This window comes from Heteronotia binoei, chromosome 2 (assembly GCF_032191835.1).
Source record: "Heteronotia binoei isolate CCM8104 ecotype False Entrance Well chromosome 2, APGP_CSIRO_Hbin_v1, whole genome shotgun sequence".
Lineage (NCBI taxonomy): Eukaryota > Metazoa > Chordata > Lepidosauria > Squamata > Gekkonidae > Heteronotia > Heteronotia binoei.
Window position 1 is genome coordinate 195,999,705 of NC_083224.1, and position 23,098 is coordinate 196,022,802.

The window sequence follows — 23,098 nt, forward strand, 5'->3', positions numbered from 1 at the left end:
GCTTCTCTGATGTTCTTATGTGACACAGAGTGTTGGACTGGATGGGCCACTGGCCAGATCCAACATGGCTTCTCTGATGTTCTTATGTGACACAGAGTGTTGGACTGGATGGGCCACTGGCCAGATCCAACATGGCTTCTCTGATGTTCTTATGTGACACAGAGTGTTGGACTGGATGGGCCACTGGCCAGATCAACATGGCTTCTCTTATGTTGTTATGTGACACAGAGTGTTGGACTGGATGGGCCATTGGCCTGATCCGACATGGCTTCTCTTATGTTCTTATGTGACACAGAGTGTTGGACTGGAGGGGCCACTGGCCTGATCCGACATGGCTTCTCTTATGTTCTTCTGTGACACAGAGTGTTGGACTGGAGGGGCCACTGGCCTGATCCAACAGGGCTTCTCTTATGTTCTTCTGTGACACAGAGTGTTGGACTGGAAGGGCCACTGGCCTGATCCAACAGGGCTTCTCTTATGTTCTTCTGTGACACAGAGTGTTGGACTGGAGGGGCCAGTGGCCTGATCCAACAGGGCTTCTCTTATGTTCTTCTGTGACACAGAGTGTTGGACTGGAGGGGCCACTGGCCTGATCCAACAGGGCTTCTCTTATGTTCTTATGTGACACAGAGTGTTGGACTGGAGGGGCCATTGGCCTGATCCAACATGGCTTCTCTTATGTTCTTATGTGACACAGAGTGTTGACTGGATGGGCCACTGCCTGATCCAACATGGCTTCTCTTATGTTCTTATGTGACACAGAGTGTTGGACTGAATGGGCCATTGGCCTGATCTAACATGGCTTCTCTTATGTTCTTATGTGACACAGAGTGTTGGACTGGATGGGCCACTGGCCTGATCCAACATGGCTTCTCTTATGTCTTATGTGACACAGAGTGTTGGACTGGAGGGGCCATTGGCCTGATCCAACATGACTTCTGTTATGTTCTCATGTGACACAGACTGTTGGACTGGATGAGCCACTGGCCTGATCCAACAGGGCTTCTCTTATGTTCTTATGTGACACAGTGTGTTGGACTGGATGGGCCTCTGGCCTGATCCAACATGGCTTCTCTTATGTTCTTATGTGACACAGAGTGTTGGACTCGATGGGCCGTTGGCCTGATCCAACATGGCTTCTCTTATGTTCTTATGTTCTTAAGAGTTATGGCTGACCCAAGACCATTCCAGCGGTTGTAAGTGGAGGAGTGGGGAATCAAACCCGGTTCTCCCATATAAGATCCAAGAGGGCAGCCCTGTTGGTCTGAAGCAGTAGAACAAAGTAAGCATCAAGTTTCACCTTTAAGACCAACAAAGTTTTATTCAGAATGTCAGCTTTCGTATGCATGTAGACTTCTTCAGACGAGGGGACGGGGTACAGTGGGCTGAAATACATGCAGTTGGTGGGTTAAGAGTGCGAACTGATACAACATAAGAACATAAGAGAAGCCATGTTGTATCAGGCCAATGGCCCCTCCAGTCCAACACTTGTCAAGTCGGCAGATTCAATAACGAGGCTTTGTTGATACAAAGTAACTAGTTTATTGATATCATAGTTCTCGACTACGAGGAGATTGAAAGACTAAAGATCATACAGTAAAATGCAATCATATAAGGTACACTTCAAAAGGATTCTTGAGGGAGGGGTACTATGCAGGGCACATTCACACATTGATGTTACAATTTCGTTCTCAGGCCGGCTTTGGCCTTGAGCGTCGCCAACCTCCCCCGATGCCCGGCCTGAGAAGGCGCTACAATCTCTTTCACATATTCCCATTTCAAAGCAAAACTACATAACAAAGAAAAGGAGGGGGGTGAGGAGAGTTCAAGCTAGCAGCATTGGCGTACAGTATGGCTTTACCCAGGATGCTTCTTTCCTGAACCAAAGATTGAGGCCAGGCTTGACCAGAGTTAACACAGACTTGGCAACACTCTGTGTCACACAGTGGCCAAAAAACCCAGGTGCCATCAGGAGGTCCATCAGTGGGGCCAGGACACTAGAAGCCCTCCCACTGTCCCTCTCCCCCAAGCACCAAGAATACAGAGCATCACTGCCCCAGACATAAGAAGAAGCCATGTTGTATCAGGCCAGCGGCCCATCCAGTCCAACACTCTGTGTCACACAGTGGCCAAAATACACACACACACTGTGGCTAATAGCCACTGATGGACCTCTGCTCCATGTTTTTATCTAACCCCCTCTTGAAGGTGGCTATGCTTGCAGCCGCCACCATCTCCTGTGGCAGTGAATCAAATGGCAAAATAGTGTAATAAATTGGAAGACCATTTTGGTCTGGATAGCAATAAGAGGTAATAAATGTTGCCTGTTAGTTGCCGTTGCTGAAACTCTGGGTTAAACAAAAGGACATGTATTTCCTAGTTCTTGTCCACCTAATTTACTTTTTAACATCATTCCATTGGTCTTAAAAGGTGCAACGTGACTGCTACTTGTACTACTCCCAGATAAGAGTCGGAGCACTTAACCATTACACCAAACTGGCTCTTTCCAGAAGAGCGCAGGTGATGGGAGACCCTGCAGAGGCCATCGGAGTCAAGAAGACTGCTTTGTCCAGTAGAAGAAAGAGTTGTGTGTCTACAAAAAGAGCGCCAATGAGGAGGCGGGGTTATGCAGAGAGGTAGGCAGAGCCCCTGACCCCCCCCCCCCACCACTGCAGTGCAAGGGAAATCGCTGGCTGGCCTCCAGGTGACAGCAGACTTCCAGGGAGCTACACGCTCAGCAATCCTGCAATAAGGATGGTGAGGAGAGCGACGCCGGGGCCAGCGAAGTCCCTGCTGCCACCGTCCCGCTGCTTCTGCTCCTGCTGCTGCTTCAGCTGCTGGATTTCGGCTTGGTAGCGCTTTCTGGGGAAAACGAGAGAAGCAGAACACAAGAACGTAAGAGAAGCCCTGTTGGATCAGGCCAATGGCCCCTCCAGTCCAACACCCTGTGTCACGCAGTGGCCAAAAAAACCCAGGTGCCATCAGGAGGTCCATCAATTGGGCCAGGACACCAGAAGCCCTCACACTTTTGTCCCTCCAAAGCACCAAAAATACAGAGCATCACTGCCCCAGACAGAGAGTTCCATCTAGACCTTGTGGCTAATAGCCAATGATGGACCTCTGCTCCAGATGTTTATCCAATCCCTCTTGAAGCCGGCTATGCTTGCAGCCGCCACCCCCTCCTATGGCAGTGAATTCCACGTGTGAATCATCCTTTGGGTGAAGAAGGGCTTCCTTTTACTAGCAGCTCTGTGATGCGACTGAGCAGACGATTTCAATCCAGCTCAACCCCCTCCCCAGCAACCTCCAGGTCCAGGCGGAAAGAGGGAAGGGGTCATAACTCCAGATTGGGAAATTCCTGGAGATATTGGGGAGTGGACTCTGGGGAAGGAGGGGTTGGGGGAGAGGAGGGACCTTCTCGGGTATAATGCCCACCCTCCAAAACAGCCATTTTCTCCAGGGGAAGCTGGTCTCTCCATTTCAGGTGATCTCCAGGTTCTACCTGGAGGCTGGCAACCCCATAATTTCTAGGGAACGCAGGGGTGGGATTCTAGCAGGAGCTCTTTTGCATATTAGGCCACCTGCCCCTGATGTAGCCAATCCTCCAAGAGCTCACAAGGCTCTTTTTTGTAAGCTCTGAGAGGATCGGCTACATCAGGAGCTGTGTGGCCTAATATGCAAAGGAGCTCCTGCTAGAATCCCACCCCTGAGGGAGGGGCTATACCAGGGGCGTCCAGACTGTGGCTCAGGAGCCACATGTGGCTCTTTCACACATACTGTGTGGCTCTTGAGAAGAAGAAGAAGATGATATTGGATTTATATCCCGCCCTCCACTCCGAAGAGTCTCAGAGCGGCTCACAATCTCCTTTACCTTCCTCCCCCACAACAGACACCCTGTGAGGTGGGTGGGGCTGGAGAGGGCTCTCACAGCAGCTGCCCTTTCAAGGACAACCTCTGCCAGGGCTATGGCTGACCCAAGGCCATTCCAGCAGGTGGAAGTGGAGGAGTGGGGAATCAAACCCGGTTCTTCCAGATAAGAGTCTGCACACTTAACCACTACACCAAACTGGCTCCCACCGCCCTGTCACCCGGCTTGGAGAAGGCATTTGTCCCTTCTCCAAGACAAGGCAGCCAGTGGCTTTGAGGATGCGTTTAAAGTTAAATTTGCTTTCTTTCCACCTTCCCCCCTCCCCCATCTATTTCCCTCCCTCCCTCCCTCAAACATCTTGAGATTCATGTCTTGCAGCTCTCAGACTTCTGACGTTTATTCTATGTGGCTCTTAACGTTAAGAAGTTTGACCGCCCCTGAGCTATACCACTGACCTGGAGTGTGTGCTTTCCCAAGCCCAGCTGCTCCTGGGAACCAGATGAGGGGAAGGGATGGACCTTGTAGTCTAGATCAGGGGTGGCCAAACTTGCTTAACGTAAGAGCATTCATTAATTGTGTTGATTTCATTAGATTTTAGACCAGCTTTCCCCTCCGGTGCAGGAGTCAGGGCAGGAAAGGTCCCCCGTGCAAGCACCAGTCGTTTCCGACTCTGGGGTGACGTTGCTTTCACGACGTTTTCACGGCAGATTTTTTGCGAGGTGGTTTGCCATCGCCTTCCCCAGTCCTCTACGCTTTCCCCCCAGCAAGCTGGGGACTCATTTGACCGACCTCGGAAGGATGGACGGCTGAGTCAACCTCGAGCCAGCTACCTGAACCAGCTTTCACTGGGATCGAACTCAGGTCGTGAGCAAAGCTTAGGACTGCAGTACTGCAGCTTTACCACTCTGCACCACGGGGCTCTTATAATTTAGCAATTTAAAAGGTCAAGGTAGTCCCCTGTGCAAGCATCAGTCGTTTCCAACTCTGGCGTGACGTTGCTTTCACGACGTTTTCACGGCAGACTTTTTGCGGGGTGGTTTGCCATCGCCTTCCCCAGTCCTCTACGCTTTCCCCCCAGCAAGCTGGGGCCTCATTTGACCGACCTCAGAAGGATGGAAGGCTGAGTCAACCTCGGGCCGGCGACCTGAACCCAGCTTCCGCCGGAACTGAACTCAGGTCGTGAGCAGAGAGTTCAGACCGCAGTACCGCTGCTTTACCACTCTGCGCTGCGGGGCCGACGTGGTAAATTCACAACAAATGTATTTGAAACGGGTTTAAAGCAATACAAAAAGATGCCAAAAGATGGTGTTAAAGAGTTCATTCGCGGCACTGTGGCACCAGGGGAAGGGGGGCAGGTCAGGGGACAGCCAGAAGGATGAGACCCTGGCTGCCCTAAACCAAATGCCTACAGAACACCTCTGTCTTGCAGGCTCTGTGGAATGCTCCATGAACAAATGCAGGCCTCGGATTCAGCAGGAGCTCACAGGAGCGCAGCTCCTGAACCTTTCTGAGGGTTCCCCCTCTTCCTTCCTCCCCACCTACCTTGTCCATTGAATAGGAAGTGCAGCTGCATAACAATCCCTGGATTAGGAGAGCGGGCAGCCAGCCAGCCACCAGGGGCTTTGCCACGCACCCAGCAGCCCTCATGAACCCCTGGGGACGCCCACGCCACCCTTTCTCCACTTCTGATGTGATTTTGGGCAGCGGGTGGCTTGCTGGCCTTTTGACTGGGGAGGGCGGGGTTTGGCCCTGGAGAGCCCCAGGTAAGCGAGGCCTGCTTGGTCTCTAGCCAGACCAAGCAGGCCTTACTCGCCTGGGGCTCGCCTTTCTTGCGTCGGGTTGCTTTTGGCTAGTGGGGAGGGAGCAGCATATGCTAATAGGTTATGCTAATGAGCTCCACCACCTATTTTTCTACAAAATGACCCCTGAGAAAACGCCAGATCCTAGGGTCAGAGAAGATGAGGAGGGACAAGATGCCTTTGTGGTCCTTATTTTGATGTATTCACTGCTCTTCTCCCCCATCGGGAGCGAAAGGATTACCCTTTTATCATCTCAACCAGGGCTTTTTTTGAGCAGGAACGCACAGGAATGCAGTTCTGGCTGGGTTGGTGTCAGGGGGTGTGGCCTAATAGGCAAAGGCGTTCCTGCTGGGCTTTTTCTACCAAAAAAACCCTCTGTGTGAAACAATGGTGGTGTCAGGGGGTGTTGCCTAATATGCAAATGAGTTCCTGCTGGGCTTTTCCTGCAGAAAAAAAGCCCTGATCACAACATCATGGTGAGGTAGACTAGACTGAGAGTGACTGAGTGGCCCAAGGCCGCCCAGTGAGATTCCTAGACTGACTGTGGCTTTGAACCCCCTGGGTGTCCCGGATCCTAGTCGAACTGTTGTGCCATGCTGGCTTCAGCCTCTGCCTGTCCACAGCCAGGATCTGATCCAGCCAGGAAACTCTTGGGTTCTTATGTGAAGTAAGCGGAGCATGCTCAGTTCTGCTCTGCTGTCCTCCTTACCGTTCTTCTTGAATCTTGTGCTGTTCATCTGCCAGCTGCTCGGACTTCTCGGTGAGCTGCTGCTGAAGGTTTTTAATTTCCTCTTTAAATAGGGGGGGAAAGAAAAAGATCAGGCTGTGGTCAGGTTTTCCAACAAGTAGCTCATGCGTACAGTTGCACAAGTTTTCTTCCTCTGCTCCATTTCACGCTCTTTCTGCTTCAAATACAGCAAACCTTCCTCCCCAAACCTTCTGCTGAGATTTTGCATGTCTATGAAACTTTGCCAGTTCTATGACTTTGCATTTATGTGGCAAAGTGTGTGCCATTTTTAAATCCTATATCCAGGCTGGTTTGGAAGAGGAGGAAGAAGAAGAAGAGGAGGAGGAGAAGGAAGGAGAAGAGGAGGAGGAAGAGGAGGAGGAGAAGGAAGAAGAGGAGGAAGATGAGGAGGAGGAAGAGAAGGAGGAAGAAAAAGAGAAGAAAGAAGAAGAGGAGGAGGAAGAAGAGAAGGAGAAGGAGGAAGAAGAGGTGGAGAAGGAAGAAGAAGAGGAGAAGGAAGAAAAAGAGAAGGAAGAAGAAGAGGAGGAGGAGGAAGAAGAGGAGGAGGAGGAGGCAGAAGAAGAGAAGGTGGAGGAAGAAGGAGGAGGAGGAGAAAGAAGAAGAGGAGGAGGAAGAAAAAGAGAAGGAAGAAGAAGAGGAGGAGGAGGAAGAAGAGGAGGAGAAGGCAGAAGAAGAGAAGGAGGAGGAGAAGAGAAGGAGGAGGAAGAAGGAGGAGGAGGAGAAAGAAGAGGAGGAGGAGGAAGAAGAGGAGGAGGAGGAAGAAGAAGAGGAGGAAGAAGAAGAGGAGGAGGAGAAGGAAGAAGAAGAGGAGGAAGAAGAAGAAGAGGAGGAGAAGGAGGAAGAAGAGGTGGAGAAGGAAGAAGAAGAAGAGGAGAAGGAAGAAGAAGAGGAGGAGGAGGAGGAGGAGAAGATTGGATTGATGCCCTGCCCATTCAGAACGGCTTACAATCTCCTTCCCTTCCTCTCCCAACAACAGACACCCTGCGAGGTAGTTGTGGCTGAGAGAATCGTGAGAGAACTGTGACTGACCCAAGGTCACCCAGCTGCTGCATGTGAAGGAGGAGTGGGGAATCAAACCCTGTTCTCCACTACACCAACTAGGGAAGAATACTACAGAAATACTATAGGACACAGTGCAGGGTTCAGCTAAATATCAGCTGTCTTTTTAAAAACAAGTTTCTAGTCCCTTGGGTAGTTTGAACATGTGTGGGAAGATGCTTGGGGAAATCCAGTGGAGGGGAATTGCTAAAATTTATGTTTGCCGGGAGACTGGACCCTGAGAAGCTCTCTGATTATTTACTGCTCGTTTAGTTAATTAATTTTAGCCACAAAAACCTACAAAAGATTAAACACAGTAGTTAAATACTGTGAAAAGTCAAACAAGAGGGCATATTAAGAACATAATAATAAGAGATGTCTTGAATTGGATAGTCTAAGATAGCCTGATCTCTTCAGATCTCAGAAGCTAGGTGGTAAGCATTTGGATGGGAGATGACCAAGGAAATCCTGGGTTGGGATGCAGAGGAAGGCAATGGCCAACCACCCCTGAAGGTCTCTTGTCCTGAAAACCCAGTGGGGGTTCTCATAAATCAGCTATTATTTGAAGGGGAGAGAGAGAGGAGGAGGAAGAGGCAGAAGAGGAGGAGGAGGCAGTGGAAGAAGAAGGGAGAGGTGGAAGAGGAGGAGGAGCAGGAAGAAGAAGAAGGAGAGGAGGAAGAAGAAGAGGAAGAGGAGGAGGAGGAGGAGGAAGAGGAGGTGGAAGGAGGAGGAGGAGCAGGAAGAGGGAGAGGAAAAAGAGGAGGAGAAGGAGGAAGAGGAGGAGGAGAAGGCAGAAGAGGAGGAGGAGGAAGAAGAAGAGGAGCAGGAAGAAGAAGAAAATGAGGAGGAGGAGGAGGAGGAAGAAGAAAGAGGAGGAAGAAGAGGAGAAAGAGGCAGAAGAGGAGGAGGAGGCAGTGGAAGAAGAAGGGAGAGGTGGAAGAGGAGGAGGAGCAGGAAGAAGAAGAAGGAGAGGAGGAAGAAGAAGAGGAAGAGAAGGAGGAGAAGGAGGAAGAGGAGGAGGAGGTGGAAGGAGGAGGAGGAGCAGGAAGAGGGAGAGGAAAAAGAGGAAGAGGAGGAGAAGGAGGAAGAAGAGGAGGAGAAGGCAGAAGAAGAGGAGGAGGCAGAAGAGGAGGAGGAGGAAGAAGAAGAGGAGCAGGAAGAAGAAGAAAATGAGGAGGAGGAAGAAGAAGAAAGAGGAGGAAGAAGAGGAGAAAGAGGCAGAAGAGGAGGAGGAGGTGGAAGAAGAAGGAGGTGGAAGAAGAGGAGGAGGATGAAGAAAAAGAGGAGGAGGTGGACGAAGAGGAGGAAGAAGAGAAGGAAGAGGAAGAGGTGGAAGAACAGTAGTAGTAGGAGGAGGAGGTGGAGGAAGAAGAAGAGGAGGAGGTGGAGGAAGAGGAAGAGGAGGGAGAAGAAGAGGAGGAGGAGCAGGAAGAAGAAGAATGAGGAGGAGGAAGAAGAAGCAAAAGCCACAGCAGCCAGGTACTATCCTCATCTATTGTTTCAGAAAGTAATCTTTCCAGAACAGAAATATTCTCAATTTTCTCCAGGTCAAGAGAGATGCAATTTGGATCGCTCACTCCTGAAAGGCAGAGATCTGGGGCAGCCCCACCCCAAGGCAGGGCTAGGAGGGTGGGGACTGGGGATCAGCAAGATTATTTCTGGACTACAGAGATTAGTTCCCCTGGAGAAAATGGCTGCTCGGGGGGGGGGGGGGGCATCTGGCATGGGAATTTTAATTTGGGACAGGAAATTGCATTATATTCCGTTTAAAACTGTGACACAAATTAGGGTTGCCAGGTCCAAATCAAGAGATATCTGGGGACTTTGTGGGTGGAGCCAGGAGACATTGGGGGTGGAGCCAGGAGCAAGGGTGTGAGCGACAAGCACAACTGAACTCCAAAGGGAGTTCTGACCATCAAATTTAAGGGACCGCACACCTTTTAAATGCCTTCCCTCCACTGGAAATAATGAAGGCTAGGGGCACCTTCTTTGGGGGGCTCACCGAATTGGACCTCCTGGTCCAATCTTTTTGAAACCTGGAGGGTCTTTTGTGGAGAGGCACTGGATGCTATGCTACAAATTTGGTGGCTCTACCACAAAAAAAAGCCCCCCACAGAGCCCCAGGTTCCCATAGATCAATTCTCTATTATACCCTATTGGAATCAGTCTCCATAGGGCATAATGGAGTGCCCAGCAGACATTTCCCTCCCCCCACCCTGCTTTCTGGTGACCCTTCAAACCGGGGGATCCCCTGCCTCCACCTGGGAATTGGCAACCCTAACACAAATGTAACAGTTTTCTCTTTTAGCTGTATTGACATACTCAAAAAAAGGGATATCGGCTGTTTATCTCATTACATATACTAAGCCCATCTTCCACTATATTTTAATGTTTTTTTTCTTCTAATGGCAGACTGTATGTACCTTACATGTTAAAAGGTAAATTATTTGGATGGGAAAAACATCTGAGAAAGAAATGCCCTCATTTTGGCCCAGGCTTATAAACAATAGAGTGATTAACAGACATTCTCACATTTGACTTGTTCCTGTTTTACTGGTTTCTCACACTTATGCCACCCAGATCAAAGGTTTGCTCAGTTTGTTAATCTTACTATTCTGTGATTGGATTTTAAATATGTACCATTTTGCATTCTAAACCACTGCCTACCAGCTCTATGTAGCTCTGCTCACTGTATCCGATTCCTCGTCTGATGAAGTGTGCTTAGAGCACACAAAAGCGGACATTCTGAATAAAACTTTGTTGGTCTTAAAGGTGCGCCTGGACTCCTACTTTGTTCTACAAATGTAACAGTGGAAGTGGGCCCTGACTAAACTCCCCTAAGTAAAATGGATCCGATTCTCTCCTTACTGGGGTTGCCAAGTCCAAGAAATATCTGGGGACTTTGGGGGTGGAGCCAGGGGACTTTGGGGGTGGAGCCAGGAGACGTTGAGGGTGGAGCCATGAGCAAGGTTGTGACAAGCATCATTGAACTTCAAAGGGAGTTCTGGCCATCACATTTAAAGGGACCGCACACCTTTTAGATGCCTGCCCTCCACTGGATAGGGGCACCTTCTTTTGGGGCTCATAGAATTGAACCCCCTGGTCCAATCTTTTTGAAACTTGGGAGGTATTTTGGGGAGAGGCACTGGATGCTATGCTGAAAATCTGGTGCTTTTATCTCAAAAAACAGCCCCCCCCCCAGAGCCCCAGATACCTGCGGATGAATTCTCCATTATTTCCTATGGGAATAAGTCTCCATAGGGAATAACAGTTCCCAGCAGACATTTGCTTCCCACCTCCCCGCTTTCTGATGACCCTGAAGCGGGCGGAGGGGGGGGAGGGCCTCCAAGCGGGGGGGGGGGGAATCCCCTGCCCCCACCTAGGGATTGGCAATCCTACCCCTTAATAGTGCTTGCAAATTCCTTTCCCTTGGGAACTTGCCAGAAGGGGAGAGGATGTGATTTACACATTACAAGGGGTAGGCCTCTTTGATCCTTGTAACTAAATGATCCTAAAGATATGGCCAGAGGAGGCCAAATGTCCCATCATTACTCCGAACCGGAGAATGCGATCACAATCCAGACCTGTCCAAGCGGGCAGCCGTGTTGGTCTGAAGCAGTTGAACAAAGCAGGAGTCAAGGTTCACCTTGAATAATAATAATAATAATAATAATAATAATAATAATAATAATAATAATAATAATAAAAATTTTATTTGTATCCCGCCCTCCCCACCTCGGCAGGCTCAGGGCGGCTAACAACATTTCATAAAAACATACAATAATAGATAAAACCTTTAAGTTTAACAATATAAAAACATTAAATTTAACAACATTAAAAACCAGTCAATACAGTTAAATAACTTGGTCTGACAGTGCTGATGGTGTTTGACGCTAGTTCTGCCAGTTTATACACAGCGGTATAGGTCTTTAGGGCCGCATTGGCGGATCCTTAATTAACAGCTTTCTTTAGCAGTCCAAGTACGCAATTTTAAAGAGTATTTATTCAACCAAGTTTTATTCAGAACGTAAGCGCTCGTGTGCTCTCTAAGCGCACTTCCTCAGAATATCCCCTCATCTGATGAAGTGTGCTTAACAGAGCACACAAAAGCTTACTTTCTGAATAAAACTTGGTTGGTCTTAAAAGTGTCCCCTTGACTGCTGCTTTGTTCAATTCCAGACCTGATAAACAAAGAAACAGGACTTGTCTCTGAAGTGTCAAACTTTGCTGTAATTTATGCTACCAAATGTTTGTATATCGAAGAGGATGGAGATGTGGGATTACAAAAGAACCTCCCCTGCGCAGGAAATGTAGCTCCTTATCTAAGGAAACAAAGAGGGACATAATTTACCAATGTGATTTGCTGTCGAACCCATTTATCTTTTTTTGCACGAAAGGGTGGAGGTTTCGGGACTTCGGGGCTGACGGTGTAAATTCTCAGAGAGGGTTACTTGCTCCTGGGATTGTGTCTTTCAGCAGGGCTGGCAATCCCCAGGTGGGGGCAGGGAGATCCCCTGGCTCTGGAAGGGCTGTTTTTTTGAAATAGAGGCACCAACGCTTCAGCATATCATCCAGTGGCTCTCCTCAAAACACCCTCCAAGTTTCAAAAGGATTGGACCAGGGAGTCCAATTCTATGAGTCCCCCAAAAGGTACCCCCTAGCCTTCATTATTTCCAGCGGAGGGAAGGCATTTAAAAGATGTGCGGTCCCTTTAAATGCGGTCCCTTTAAACTCCCTCCCTTTGGAGTTCAATTATGCTTGTCACACCCTTGCTCCTGGCTCCGCCCCCAAGGTCTCCTGGCTCCACCCCCAAAATCCCCAGATATTTCTTGAGTTGTTCTCAGCAAACCTATCTTTCAGCCAGGGAATTCTCGCTTTGGTGGGAGGGAAGCTTCGGTTTATATTCCTGTGGGGACTTTTGTAGTTTTCGTACTTTGTGTCTGGGCAGGCACCAGGCTTGTTTGCCTGTCCGGTTTTAGTGAAGGTCAGAGGTTATCCGGTATTAATAAACTGTACTTCTTTGGAAGCAACGCCTGGAGATTTCTCTTTAGTGACTAAAATGTAGGGTTGCCAATCCCAGGGTGGGGGCAGGGGATCCCCCGGTTTGGAGGCCCTCCCCCCACTTCAGGGTCATCTGAAAGCAGGGGGGGGGGAAATGTCTGCTGGGCACGCCATTATTATTACTGCTGTTGTTGTTTTATATTCAGCCCATTCCCCCATGGGGGCTCAGGGTGGAGTACATTATTCCCCATGGAGACGAATTCCCACAGGGTATAATGGAGAATTGATCAGTGAGTATCTGGAGCTCGGGGAGGAGGGAGCTGTTTTTTTCAAGAAGAAGACTGCAGATTTATACCCCGCCCTTCTCCCCGAATCAGAGACTCAGAGTGGCTTACAATCTCCTATATCTTCTCCCCCCACAACAGACACCCTGTGAGGTGGGTGGGGCTGAGAAAGCTCTCCTAGCAGCTGCCCTTTCAAGGACAGAGGCTCAGAGCGGCCGACAATCTCCTTTCCCTTCCTCCCCCACAACAGACACCCTGTGAGGTGGGTGGGGCTGAGAGGGCTCTCCCAGAAGCTGCCCTTTCAAGGACAGAGTCTCAGAGTAGCCTACAATCTCCTTTCCCTTCCTCCCTCACAACAGACACCCTGTGAGGTGGGTGGGGCTGAGAGGGCTCTCACAGAAGCTGCCCTTTCAAGGACAGAGTCTCAGAGCAGCCTACAATCTCCTTTCCCTTCCTCCCCCACAACAGACACCCTGTGAGGCGGGTGGGGCTGAGAGGACTCTCACAGCAGCTGCTCTTTCAAGGACAACTTCTGTCAGAGCGCTGGCTGACCCAAGACCATTCCAGCAGCTGCAAGTGGAAAATTGGGGAATCAAACCTGGTTCTCCCAGGTAAGAGTTCACACACTTAACCACTACATCATAGCATTTGGTGCGCCTCCTCAAAAGACCCTCCAAGTTTAAAAAAAGATTGGACTAGGGGGATCCAATTCTATGAGCCCCAAAGAAGGTGCCCCTATCCTTCATACGAAAGAAAGGCATTTAAAAGGTGTGCAGTCCCTTTAAATGTGATGGCCAGAACTCCCTTTGGAGTTCAGTTATGCGGGTCACAGCCTTGCTCCCGGCTCCACCCCCAAAGTCTCCTGGCTCCACCCCCAAAGTCTCCTGGCTCCACCCTGAAAGTAAGTCTGCTGGCTCCACCCCAAAGTCCCCAGATATTTCTTGAATTGGATCTGGCAACCCTATTTTGAGCTAGGGCTGCCGGCCTCCAGGGGAGACCTCCTGGGGAGAGCCCGTGGAATTACAAGAGATCTCCAGACTACGGAGATCAGTTCCTCTGGAAAAAATGGCTGCCCTGGTGGGTGAACTCTCCCTAGGGTTGCCAAGGCCAATTAAAAGAAAAATCTGGGGACTTTGGAGGCGGAGCCAGGAGACTTTGGGGGTGGAGCCAGGAGACATTGGGGTGGACCTAGGAACAAGGGTGTGACAAGCATAATTGAACTCCAAGGGAGTTCTGGCCATCACATTGAAAGGGACGGCACACCTTTTTAAATGCCTTTCTTCCATAGGAAATAATTAAGGATAGGGGCACCATCTTTTGGGGCTCATACAATTGGACCCTCTGGTCCAATCGTTTTGAAACTTGGGGGGTATTTTGGGGAGCGGCACTAGATGCTATACTAAAAATTTGGTGCCTCTACCTCAAAAAATAGCCCCCCAGAGCCCCCAATACCCACGGATCAATTCCCTATTATTCCTTATGGGAATCGTTCTCCATAGGGAATAATAGAGTGCCCAGTAGACATTTCCCTCCCCGCGCCATGCTTTCTAAAGGGGGGGGAGGCCTCCAAACCAGGGAATCCCCTGCCCCCTCCCTCTCTCACACACACAAATACTTACTAGATCTTTTTCCTGCAGAACTCTGCTTGCTGTGAAAACGAAAGCAAAAGAAGGGGAGGGGCCGTTCTCCACGGAAACTATTACTGACCCTTTCCCATGAAGCCCTTCCTGTTTCCTCTTTCCTGCGCAACCTTAAAGGCATACATTTTACAAACAGATCAGTTTCTAAACCTGCAGGAGCTCTACAACTACATGATGCCTACGGCATGTTCTCTCCCCGCCCCCCGCTTCTGGATTTTTGGAGAGCGGGGAGGAGGCTGCAAATACGGGGTCCCCCACCAGGGCGGGGGGGTTGGGAAGCCTATTCCTCCCAGGGGTGGAATTCTAGCAGGAGCTCCTTTGCCTATTAGACCACACGCCCCTGATGTAGCCAATCCTTCGAGAGCTCACAAGGCTCTTTTTTAAAAGCTGTTGGAGGATTGGCTACATCAGGGGTGTGTGGCCTAATAAGCAAAGGAGCTCTTGCTAGAATCCCACCCCCTGGTTCCTCTTCTGCCCAAACCCTACTGTCCCCAGGGTCCACCCACAAAAACTTCAGGAATTTCCCAACTCAGAGTCAGCAACCTCAGCAAAATATGAAAATAAAACCCAGAACCAACGCAGGAGTTATAATGAGTCACATCCTCTCCAGAAATCACAGCAGGGAAGTTAGAATCATAAATCAGGGGAGAATTTTTTAGAAGCCCCCTCACCTTTCTGAGAGCGCACTCTGGCCTCCGAGGATGTGAAGTTGTCTTGCAAGGCACTCTGTCCGAAGAAGGAGAAAACGAAACCGTTAGAATACTTCTTACTGACCTGCCACTTTTAACCCGTTCATCATACAAAGTTTTCACTGCTAACTAATCTGTTCACTCCAAATGAAACAATGGCTCAGAAGACAAAGAAGAGAAATGCCAGTTTAGAAATGGTGCAGCGCAGCGGTGGCCAAACTTGCTTCACGTAAAAGCCACACGGAAGAAACGTCATATGCTTGAAAGCTGCGGGACATGAACAAATATTACACACGTGCCTTTATTAAAACTGTTAATGCTCCCTGTGCACAGAAAGATAACATACATATGTATGCACTATTCAACAACACCATGCTAGAAGACCTTTTAAAAAACAAAAGCTGGGAATAACAGTCCCCATAAAACCAGCCTAGGGAAAGGTTAGGGTTTTGTTTTGCTTTTGCACCATTGGGAGAAGGAAACACACAGCTACCATATAAATCACTGACCACCGTTTGCATCATTATGCATCTCTCTTTGCGTTGGCACCGAGGTTAGTCAATACAGCTCCTACAAGAGCTATGAAACTAAGGGGGAACCCTGCCCTGTCCTCTTTAATTCCATCCATCCATCCATCCATCCATCCATCCATCCATCCATCCATCCATCCATCCTTCTTCTTCTTCTTCTTCTTCTTCTTCTTCTTCTTCTTCTTCTTCTTCTTCTTCTTCTTCTTCTTCTTCTTCTTCTTCTTCTTCTTCTTCTTCTTCTTCTTCTTCTTCTTCTTCTTCTTCTTCTTCCCCTTCTTCCAGTGGCTCCCTCAGCTTTTGCATTCTCTTTCTCCACCCTAGGTCTCTAGGCGACCTCTGTGGTGGAGGAGAAGAGCTTGCAAGCTTGCCTATTTCCCCTCCTTCCCCAATTCACACACAGCAGAAATAGTCGCCTACCTGTGGGTCAGCGCTTAGAGGCTGACTGAAGTCCCAACAATGCTAAGCATGCTTGCTTGAGAGCGAGCCTGCGTTACGTTCCTCCTTGACCTCTGGGAGCGACACATCATGTAAAAAACAGCCGCATGTGGCTCCCGACCCACAGTTTAGCCACCCCTGGTGCAGTGCATTCTGGGTTGCCATTTCCCACTTGGAACTGGAGAACGAGCGTAGGCACCGTGTACCAGACTCCTGTGATAGAATAAGTCCTTAACAGACTGATAAAAATAATAATATAGAAATATAGTCCAAATTTTTTTGTCCCAAAATATTATATTATTTATTAAGTGGTAAGAAGAAGAAGATATTGGATTTATATCCCACCCTCCACTCCGAAGAGTCTCAGAGCGGCTCACAATCTCCTTTCCCTTCCTCCCCCACAACAGACACCCTGTGAGGTGGGTGGGGCTGAGAGAGCTCTCCAAGAAGCTGCCCTTTCAAGGACAAAGTCTCAGAGCAGCTCACAATCTCCTTTCCCTTCCTCCCCCACAACAGACACCCTGTGAGGCGGGTGGGCTGAGAGAGCTCTCCAAGAAGCTGCCCTTTCAAGGACAAAGTCTCAGAGCGGCTCACAATCTCCTTTCCCTTCCTCCCCCACAACAGACACCCTGTGAGGCGGGTGGGGCTGAGAGAGCTCTCCAGAAGCTGCCCTTTCAAGGACAGAGACTCAGAGTGACCTACAATCTCCTTTCCCTTCCTCCCCACAACAGACACCCTGTGAGGTGGGTGGGGCTGAGAGAGCTCTCCAAGAAGCTGCCCTTTCAAGGACAACCTCTGCCAGAGCTATGGCTGACCCAAAGCTATGCTAGCAGGTGCAAGTGGAGGAATGGGGAATCAAACCCGGTTCTCCCAGATAAGAGTCCGCACACTTAACCATTACACCAAACTGGCTCTCCACAAGTCACAACCTCAAGGGTATGAAAATTTTTCAGAATCACAGATGCGCTACCGAAAGGGAAATGGATTCTTGAAAGCACTGCAATGATATGCTTTGTGAGAGTGGAAGTTGATGTGAAAAGGGAATAAATAACGGCTTAGAGAAAGCTTACAGCGAAACAGGGGGAAATAGACCGGTTTTGCCTGTCAGTTTTTTCCCACTTTTGAGAGCTAATCTGTGATTTTGAAAAATTTTCATACCCTTGAGGTTGTGACTTACCACTTAATAAATAATATAATATTTTTGGACAAAAAATTTTGGACTGTATTTCTATATTTTTTTGTATTGGTTTGCTAAGGACTAATTCTATTGCAGGAGTCAATGGTACACGGTGACTACGCTTGTTCTCCAGTTTTACACCCCGTGTGACTCTTTTTTGGTTGCTCAATCCCCACGTGGGGGCAGGAGATCCCCTAGTTTAGAGGCCCTCCCCCCACTACAGGGTTATCAGAAAGCGGCGGTGGGGGGGGAGGGAAATGTCTGCTGGGCACTCCATTATACCCTATGGAGATGGATTCCCATAGGGTATTATGGAGAATTGATCTGTGGGTACCAGGGGCTCCAAAGGGGCTGTTTCTTGAGGCAGAGGCACAGGAATTTCAGCATAACATCCGGTGCCTCTCCTCAAAACATTCCCCAGGTTTCAAAAAGATTGGACCACGGGGTCCAATTCTATGAGCCTCCAAAGAAGGTGCCCCTATCCTCCATTATTTCCTATGGAAGGAAGGCATTTAAAAGGAGCATGGTCCCTTTAAATGCAATGGCCGGAACTCCCTTTGGAGTTCAATAGTGCTTGTCACACCCTTGCCCTGGCTCCACCCCCAAGTCTCCTGGCTCCACCCCCAAAGTCCACAGATATTTCTTGGGTCAGACTTGGCAATACTAAGTGTATTGTTGCCTCCTTAAACCCCAGCCCCCCCCCCCCGGCATAGGAACACACAGGGGTGGAATTCTAGCAGGAGTTCCTTTGCATATTAGGCCATGAAGGGGGACCCCTGAATAATTAATGAATACCCCTATAATAACAAATTAAAATATGTTTTTGCCTTCAAAAGAGGGTGTCTGATGCAATGTTGCTAGCAGCAGACAGCCTTCAGTGAGTGCAGGTTCAAGGTTGTAAAGTAGATAGCAAAGAGACTGCAAGAGCTGATAAGGCATGGAGACAGAAGGTAGAAGGAGAGCAAGGAGGGTGGAGAATGCTGAGTTAGATAAGCTTGGGGGCCTGCCTGCTTGTTTTGGGTGTGAATAAAAACGGTCTGAATGAAAATAATTTTAACTTAGTCAGTTCGGAGGCTTACGGCCGGCTAAGTTCTGCTTTGGTGCCAAAGTAAACTCGTTTTCAACACAGTAAGAGTGCGGACCTCGTTATTTCTCTGCTTCAGCCACACCCTCTTGATGTAGCCAATCCTCCAAGAGCTTTCAAGGTTCTTTTTTGTAAGCTCTTGGAGGATTGGCTACATCAAGGGGTGTGGCCTAATATGCAAAGGAGCGCCTGCTAGAATTCCACCCCTGGGAACACATGATGGGTAGGTTGATTGAGGTCCCCAATATGGTGGTCCCCATGAGTGCCATGGTACCTGCCAGGCCGGCACCTTTCCTGGTGACCATCAAGTATTTTTTAAAAATGGGTGGGGCTAAGTGGGCCTCTCGCCTAGCAAGATTGGCTATTGGTGACTTGGCTGGTTGTGCAGATGTTTCTTTAAATGTTGTTTTGGCGACAGCTATCACCACAGTACAAGGATCCTCGCTGTGTGACTGAAGGACAGTTTGTGGCTGGCTCCGCCTTCTGCAGCAGCCATTTTGGACAGCCATTTCGTGTCTGTACTAGGCTTGCCAGCTCCAATTCGAGAAATATTAGGAGGCTTTGGGGGTGGAACCTGGAGATTTTGGGGTGGAGCCAGGGGACTTTGGGGGTGGAACCAGGAGCAAGGGTATGACAACCATGATTGAACTCCAAAGGGAGTTCTGGGTATCACATTTAAAGGGACCACACTCCTTTTAAATGCCTTCCCTCCATTTGAAAATAATGAGGGATAGGGGCACCTTCTTTTGGGGCTCATAGAATTGAACCCCCTGATCCAATCTTTTTGAAACTTGGGGGGTGTTTTGAGGAGAGACACCAAATGCAATGCCACAAATTTTGTGCCTCTACCTCAAAAAGATACCCCCCAGAGCCCCAGATACTGTGGATCAATTCTCCATTATACCCTATGGGAATTGATCTCCATAGGGAATAATGAAGTGCCCAGCAGACATTTCTCTCCCCTCCCCCTGCTTTCTGATGACCCTGATGCGGGGGAAGGGCCTCCAAACCAGGGGATCCCCTGCCCCCAACTGGGGATTGCCAATCCCAGGTTGAACCCACCATGCTGTGTCAGAACTCTGGCACTGCCCACCAGCTCGAAAATGCTGGGGACCCCTTCTACAAGATACACTGCTGTTGCCATCCTAAACAGAACAGCACCCCTTTCAGTCCACTGAAGTCAACAGGCTTTGTAAAGTGTAGCTGTTTAGGAATGCACTGCGCGACAGCTGGCGGTTCGTTTTATTCCTCTCTATGCTTTAACACAGGGGTGGCCAAACTTGCTTAACATCAGAGCCATGGAGAATAAACATTAGATGTTTGTGAGCGACAAGACCTGAATGTCAGATGTTTGAGAGCCGCAAGACAGGGAAGGAAGGAAGGAAGGAAGGAAGGAAGGAAGGAAGGAAGGAAGGAAGGAAGGAAGGAAGGAAGGAAGGAAGGAAGATGACAGACAGACAGACAGACAGACAGACAGACAGACAGACAGACAGACAGACAGACAGACAGACAGACAGACAGACAGACAGACAGACAGACAGACAGATAGATAGATAGATAGATAGATAGATAGATAGATAGATAGATAGATACAGGAAAGGTCCCCTGTGTAAGCACCAGTCGTTTCCGACTCTGGGGTGACGTCGCTTTCACAACGTTTTCACAGCAGACTTTTTACAGGGTGGTTTGCCATTGCCTTCCCCAGTCGTCTACGCTTTCCCCCCAGCAAGCTGGGTACTCATTTTACTGACCTTGGAAGGATGGAAGGCTGAGTCAACCTTGGGCCAGCTACTAGGGATGTGCATTCGGTTCGGCCGAACCAAATATACAGCCGAATGAACACTGATTCGGCTGTATACGGAATGAGCTGTAGCCGATTCCCATTGCCGCCTATTGAAATTAATTTCAAAAGTGTACAAATTACTTTTACAATGGGCTACAGAAGATGAAGTAGTGAAATCTCAAATGATAAAATGGGCAATTAATGTAAATAAAGAAATAAAGATGGAATCTTGGGAATATCTGTGGAAAAATTCCATGAAACTCGCAACATGTCATAGTATTAAAGAGAACTGTTTTAAGATGATGTATAGATGGTATATGACTCCAAAAAAATTAGCAAAGATGAACAATAAGATGCCAGATAGGTGCTGGAAATGTAAAAAGCATGAAGGTTCTTTCTACCATATGTGGTGGACTTGTGAAAGAGCTAAAATGTTTTGGCAAATGATTCAACAAGAGATATCTAAGATCCTGGGATATGAATTCAATAAAGAGGCAGAGACTTTTCTGCTGGGATTACAAATGGAAAAATTTCCAAAAGAAGATAGAACATTAATATGGTACTTGCTCTCAGCTGCTAGGACATTGTATGCGCAGTTGTGGAAGCAAGAAAAAATACCAGAAAAATGGGACTGGATTATGAAAGTTATGTCATGGAGTGAAATGGACAAATTAACAAGAAAATTAAGAAACTGTGATTTAGAACTTTTTAACCAAGAGTGGAAGAAATTCAGAAGATATGTAGAGAAAGAGTGGAAAATAAAAGGACATTGGACAATTTTTGAGGATTAAGATTTTAAGATAACAATATAACTCTTGAAGGGGGTTCTTCTTCCCTATGTTTCTTTTTTGTTTCGTTTTTTTTCTTGATAGTTAAGGGTACCTTTAATATCTGTTTTTTTAAAGAAAATAACACTGGCGGGGGTCAAGTAATTGGGGGAGGGGTGGGAGAAAGTAAGATGTGGGGTAGAATGATGGTCTTTTTCTTAATATATATTAAGCTTTTTATAAGTTGTAGTTATAGTTCTACTACCATATGTTACTAATAAAATTGTTTATTCACCCATTGCCGCCTATTATGCGGCAGCCGAATACGGCTCGCCGTATGCTTCCGAATAGCTATTCAGAAGTATACGGCTGTCAAAGCTGTCAAAGCAAAAGGCGCGAAAGTAGCTTCTGCAGCCTCAAAGGAGCTGCTTGCCTACTTTCCCGCCTTTAGTGGCCTCTTCCCACCTCTCCCATAGCCTCCTGGGATCAGGGAGGTGGGGAGGGGGAAGAGGAGCCCCAGCAGCCAATCCAAAGCATGCATTTGCAAAATGCATTGCAAATGCATGCTTTGCAGGGCTGTTGTGTAGCTGATGGCCCAGCCATCAGCTACATTGTTGTTATTTTGATCTTTTGCTTACTTGGGTATCCAAGTAAGCACTGTTGTCTGGCCAATCAGAGAGCAGTGCTATTTTTTTGAAATTGCTCTCTGTAGGGCCAGAGAACCTTTTTAAGGAGTCTTCCTGCTGGACTCCTCCATTGCTGTGTTGGTGTGTGGCTTGGTGTGTGTGTGAGAGAGATTGTGCTGCTGCTGGTGGCTGCTGGCCCTTGGCTTCAGCTGCTGCTGCCTGCTGCTCTCTCACTCAGCCTTACTTCCCTGGACTCAGAGAAGACAAGGTAGACAGTTTTGGGTTCTTGTTTTAGTTTTTGTTGGTAAAAGGACTACAGTCCCTTTACTTGTCCAGATTTGGGTGGGTGAGTAGTACTGGGTGGGCAGGGTAGCCTATTTGGGGTTGGGGTTAGGTTCTGCTGGGGGTGCGGGCCTAGGGTGGGTTTTTTTTGCTAATTTGCCCATATCTTAATTTAGTGAGAGGACTTTTAAAAGTGCAGTGTCCTTTTACTTCTCCTGATTTGGATGGCTTGGATTTCTTGGGGTTAGGGTGAAGGGTTATTTTTTTGGGGGGGGGAAGTTCCTGTATTGTTAAAAGTTGAGTTTTTTACTGTTTCAGTGTTTGATTTGTTGTTGCTGTGTTGTGTTGCTGCTGTGTTACTTTTCTCTTCACGTTATTGGGGTGTGGTGGTGCTGTTTGGCCTAATTTTCATTGTTTAAAAGGCCACTTTTGTCCCCCTTTTCCTAGTTCTGGTTTTAGGGGGGGGGTGTTGTTGTTGACTGATTTGGCCTGAGTTTTCTTATCGGTGAAAGGCCACTTTTTAAAAACTTGAGTTGCTTTGCTTGGCCTTTTGTGATTCTGCTGGTTTTGTTTTGTTTTTTAAAATTACCTCTGGTTGGTGTGGGGGTTGGCGAGGGTGTGTGTGGGCTGGGTCACTTTCTTGTTTTTATAGAGTAGATTGTGTGTTCTGTGGCAGGGAAGCTGGCACCTGGGTGAGAGACCCAGAACCAGCAGGTTGGTTGTGATTGGCCAGCTCTCCCCGTGTTGTTTAGGGCAGGGCTGGAGAGCTGGCATCTGTAGATTGTGTGTTCTGTGGCAGGGAGGCTGGCACCTGGGTGAGAGACCCAGAACCAGCAGGTTTGTTGTGGTTGGCCAGCTCTCCCTGTGTTGTTTTGGGGCAGGGCTGGAGAGCTGGCATCTGGGTTTGCTGCAGCCAGGTCTGCAGAGCAGACCTTGAGCAGATTGTGTTTTGTGTGGCAGTGACGTTGGCAACTGGGTTTATATTGCTTCCAGGCCTGCAGGGTTCATAGAGTAGATAGAGGGATGTAGTGCATTTGGGTCCTATAGAGATTCTCTGATGTGGTTAGGTTTGGCTTTGGGTGCCCCAGGAATTGGACCCCCTGGTCCAATTTTTTTTGGCCTTGTGGGTTTTGTGTGGGACAGTGCCCCTGAAGCTGCACAGCAGTTTGGGGGGCTCTCCTCAAAACCCCCTGCTCCCCAGAGCCACTTTTCCCACGACAATTACAGTGAGGAAGTGGCTAATTGGGCTTTCCCCATCATTGTTAGCAATGGGCCTTTTGGGGAGCCCAAAGACAGGGACCCCCTGGCCCAATCTTTTTGGGACTTGGGGGGGGGTTGGAGGGGAGA

At 48.5% G+C, this 23,098-nt stretch overlaps 1 protein-coding gene across 1 annotated transcript in view; it reads right to left on the reverse strand.

Moving 5' to 3' along the window:
- Positions 1–1,518: 1,518 nt before the first annotated feature.
- LOC132567150 (epidermal growth factor receptor substrate 15 homolog) overlaps positions 1,519–23,098 on the reverse strand; it is a 32,423-nt gene continuing 10,843 nt past the window's right edge. Inside the window, exons 2-4 of the mRNA XM_060232797.1 lie at positions 15,050–15,104; positions 6,377–6,458; positions 1,519–2,862 (exon numbers count right to left, since the gene is read on the reverse strand). Coding sequence (XP_060088780.1) covers positions 2,727–2,862; positions 6,377–6,458; positions 15,050–15,104 — 273 coding nt within the window. The 3' untranslated portion in view covers positions 1,519–2,726. The remainder of the gene's footprint in view (positions 2,863–6,376; positions 6,459–15,049; positions 15,105–23,098) is intronic.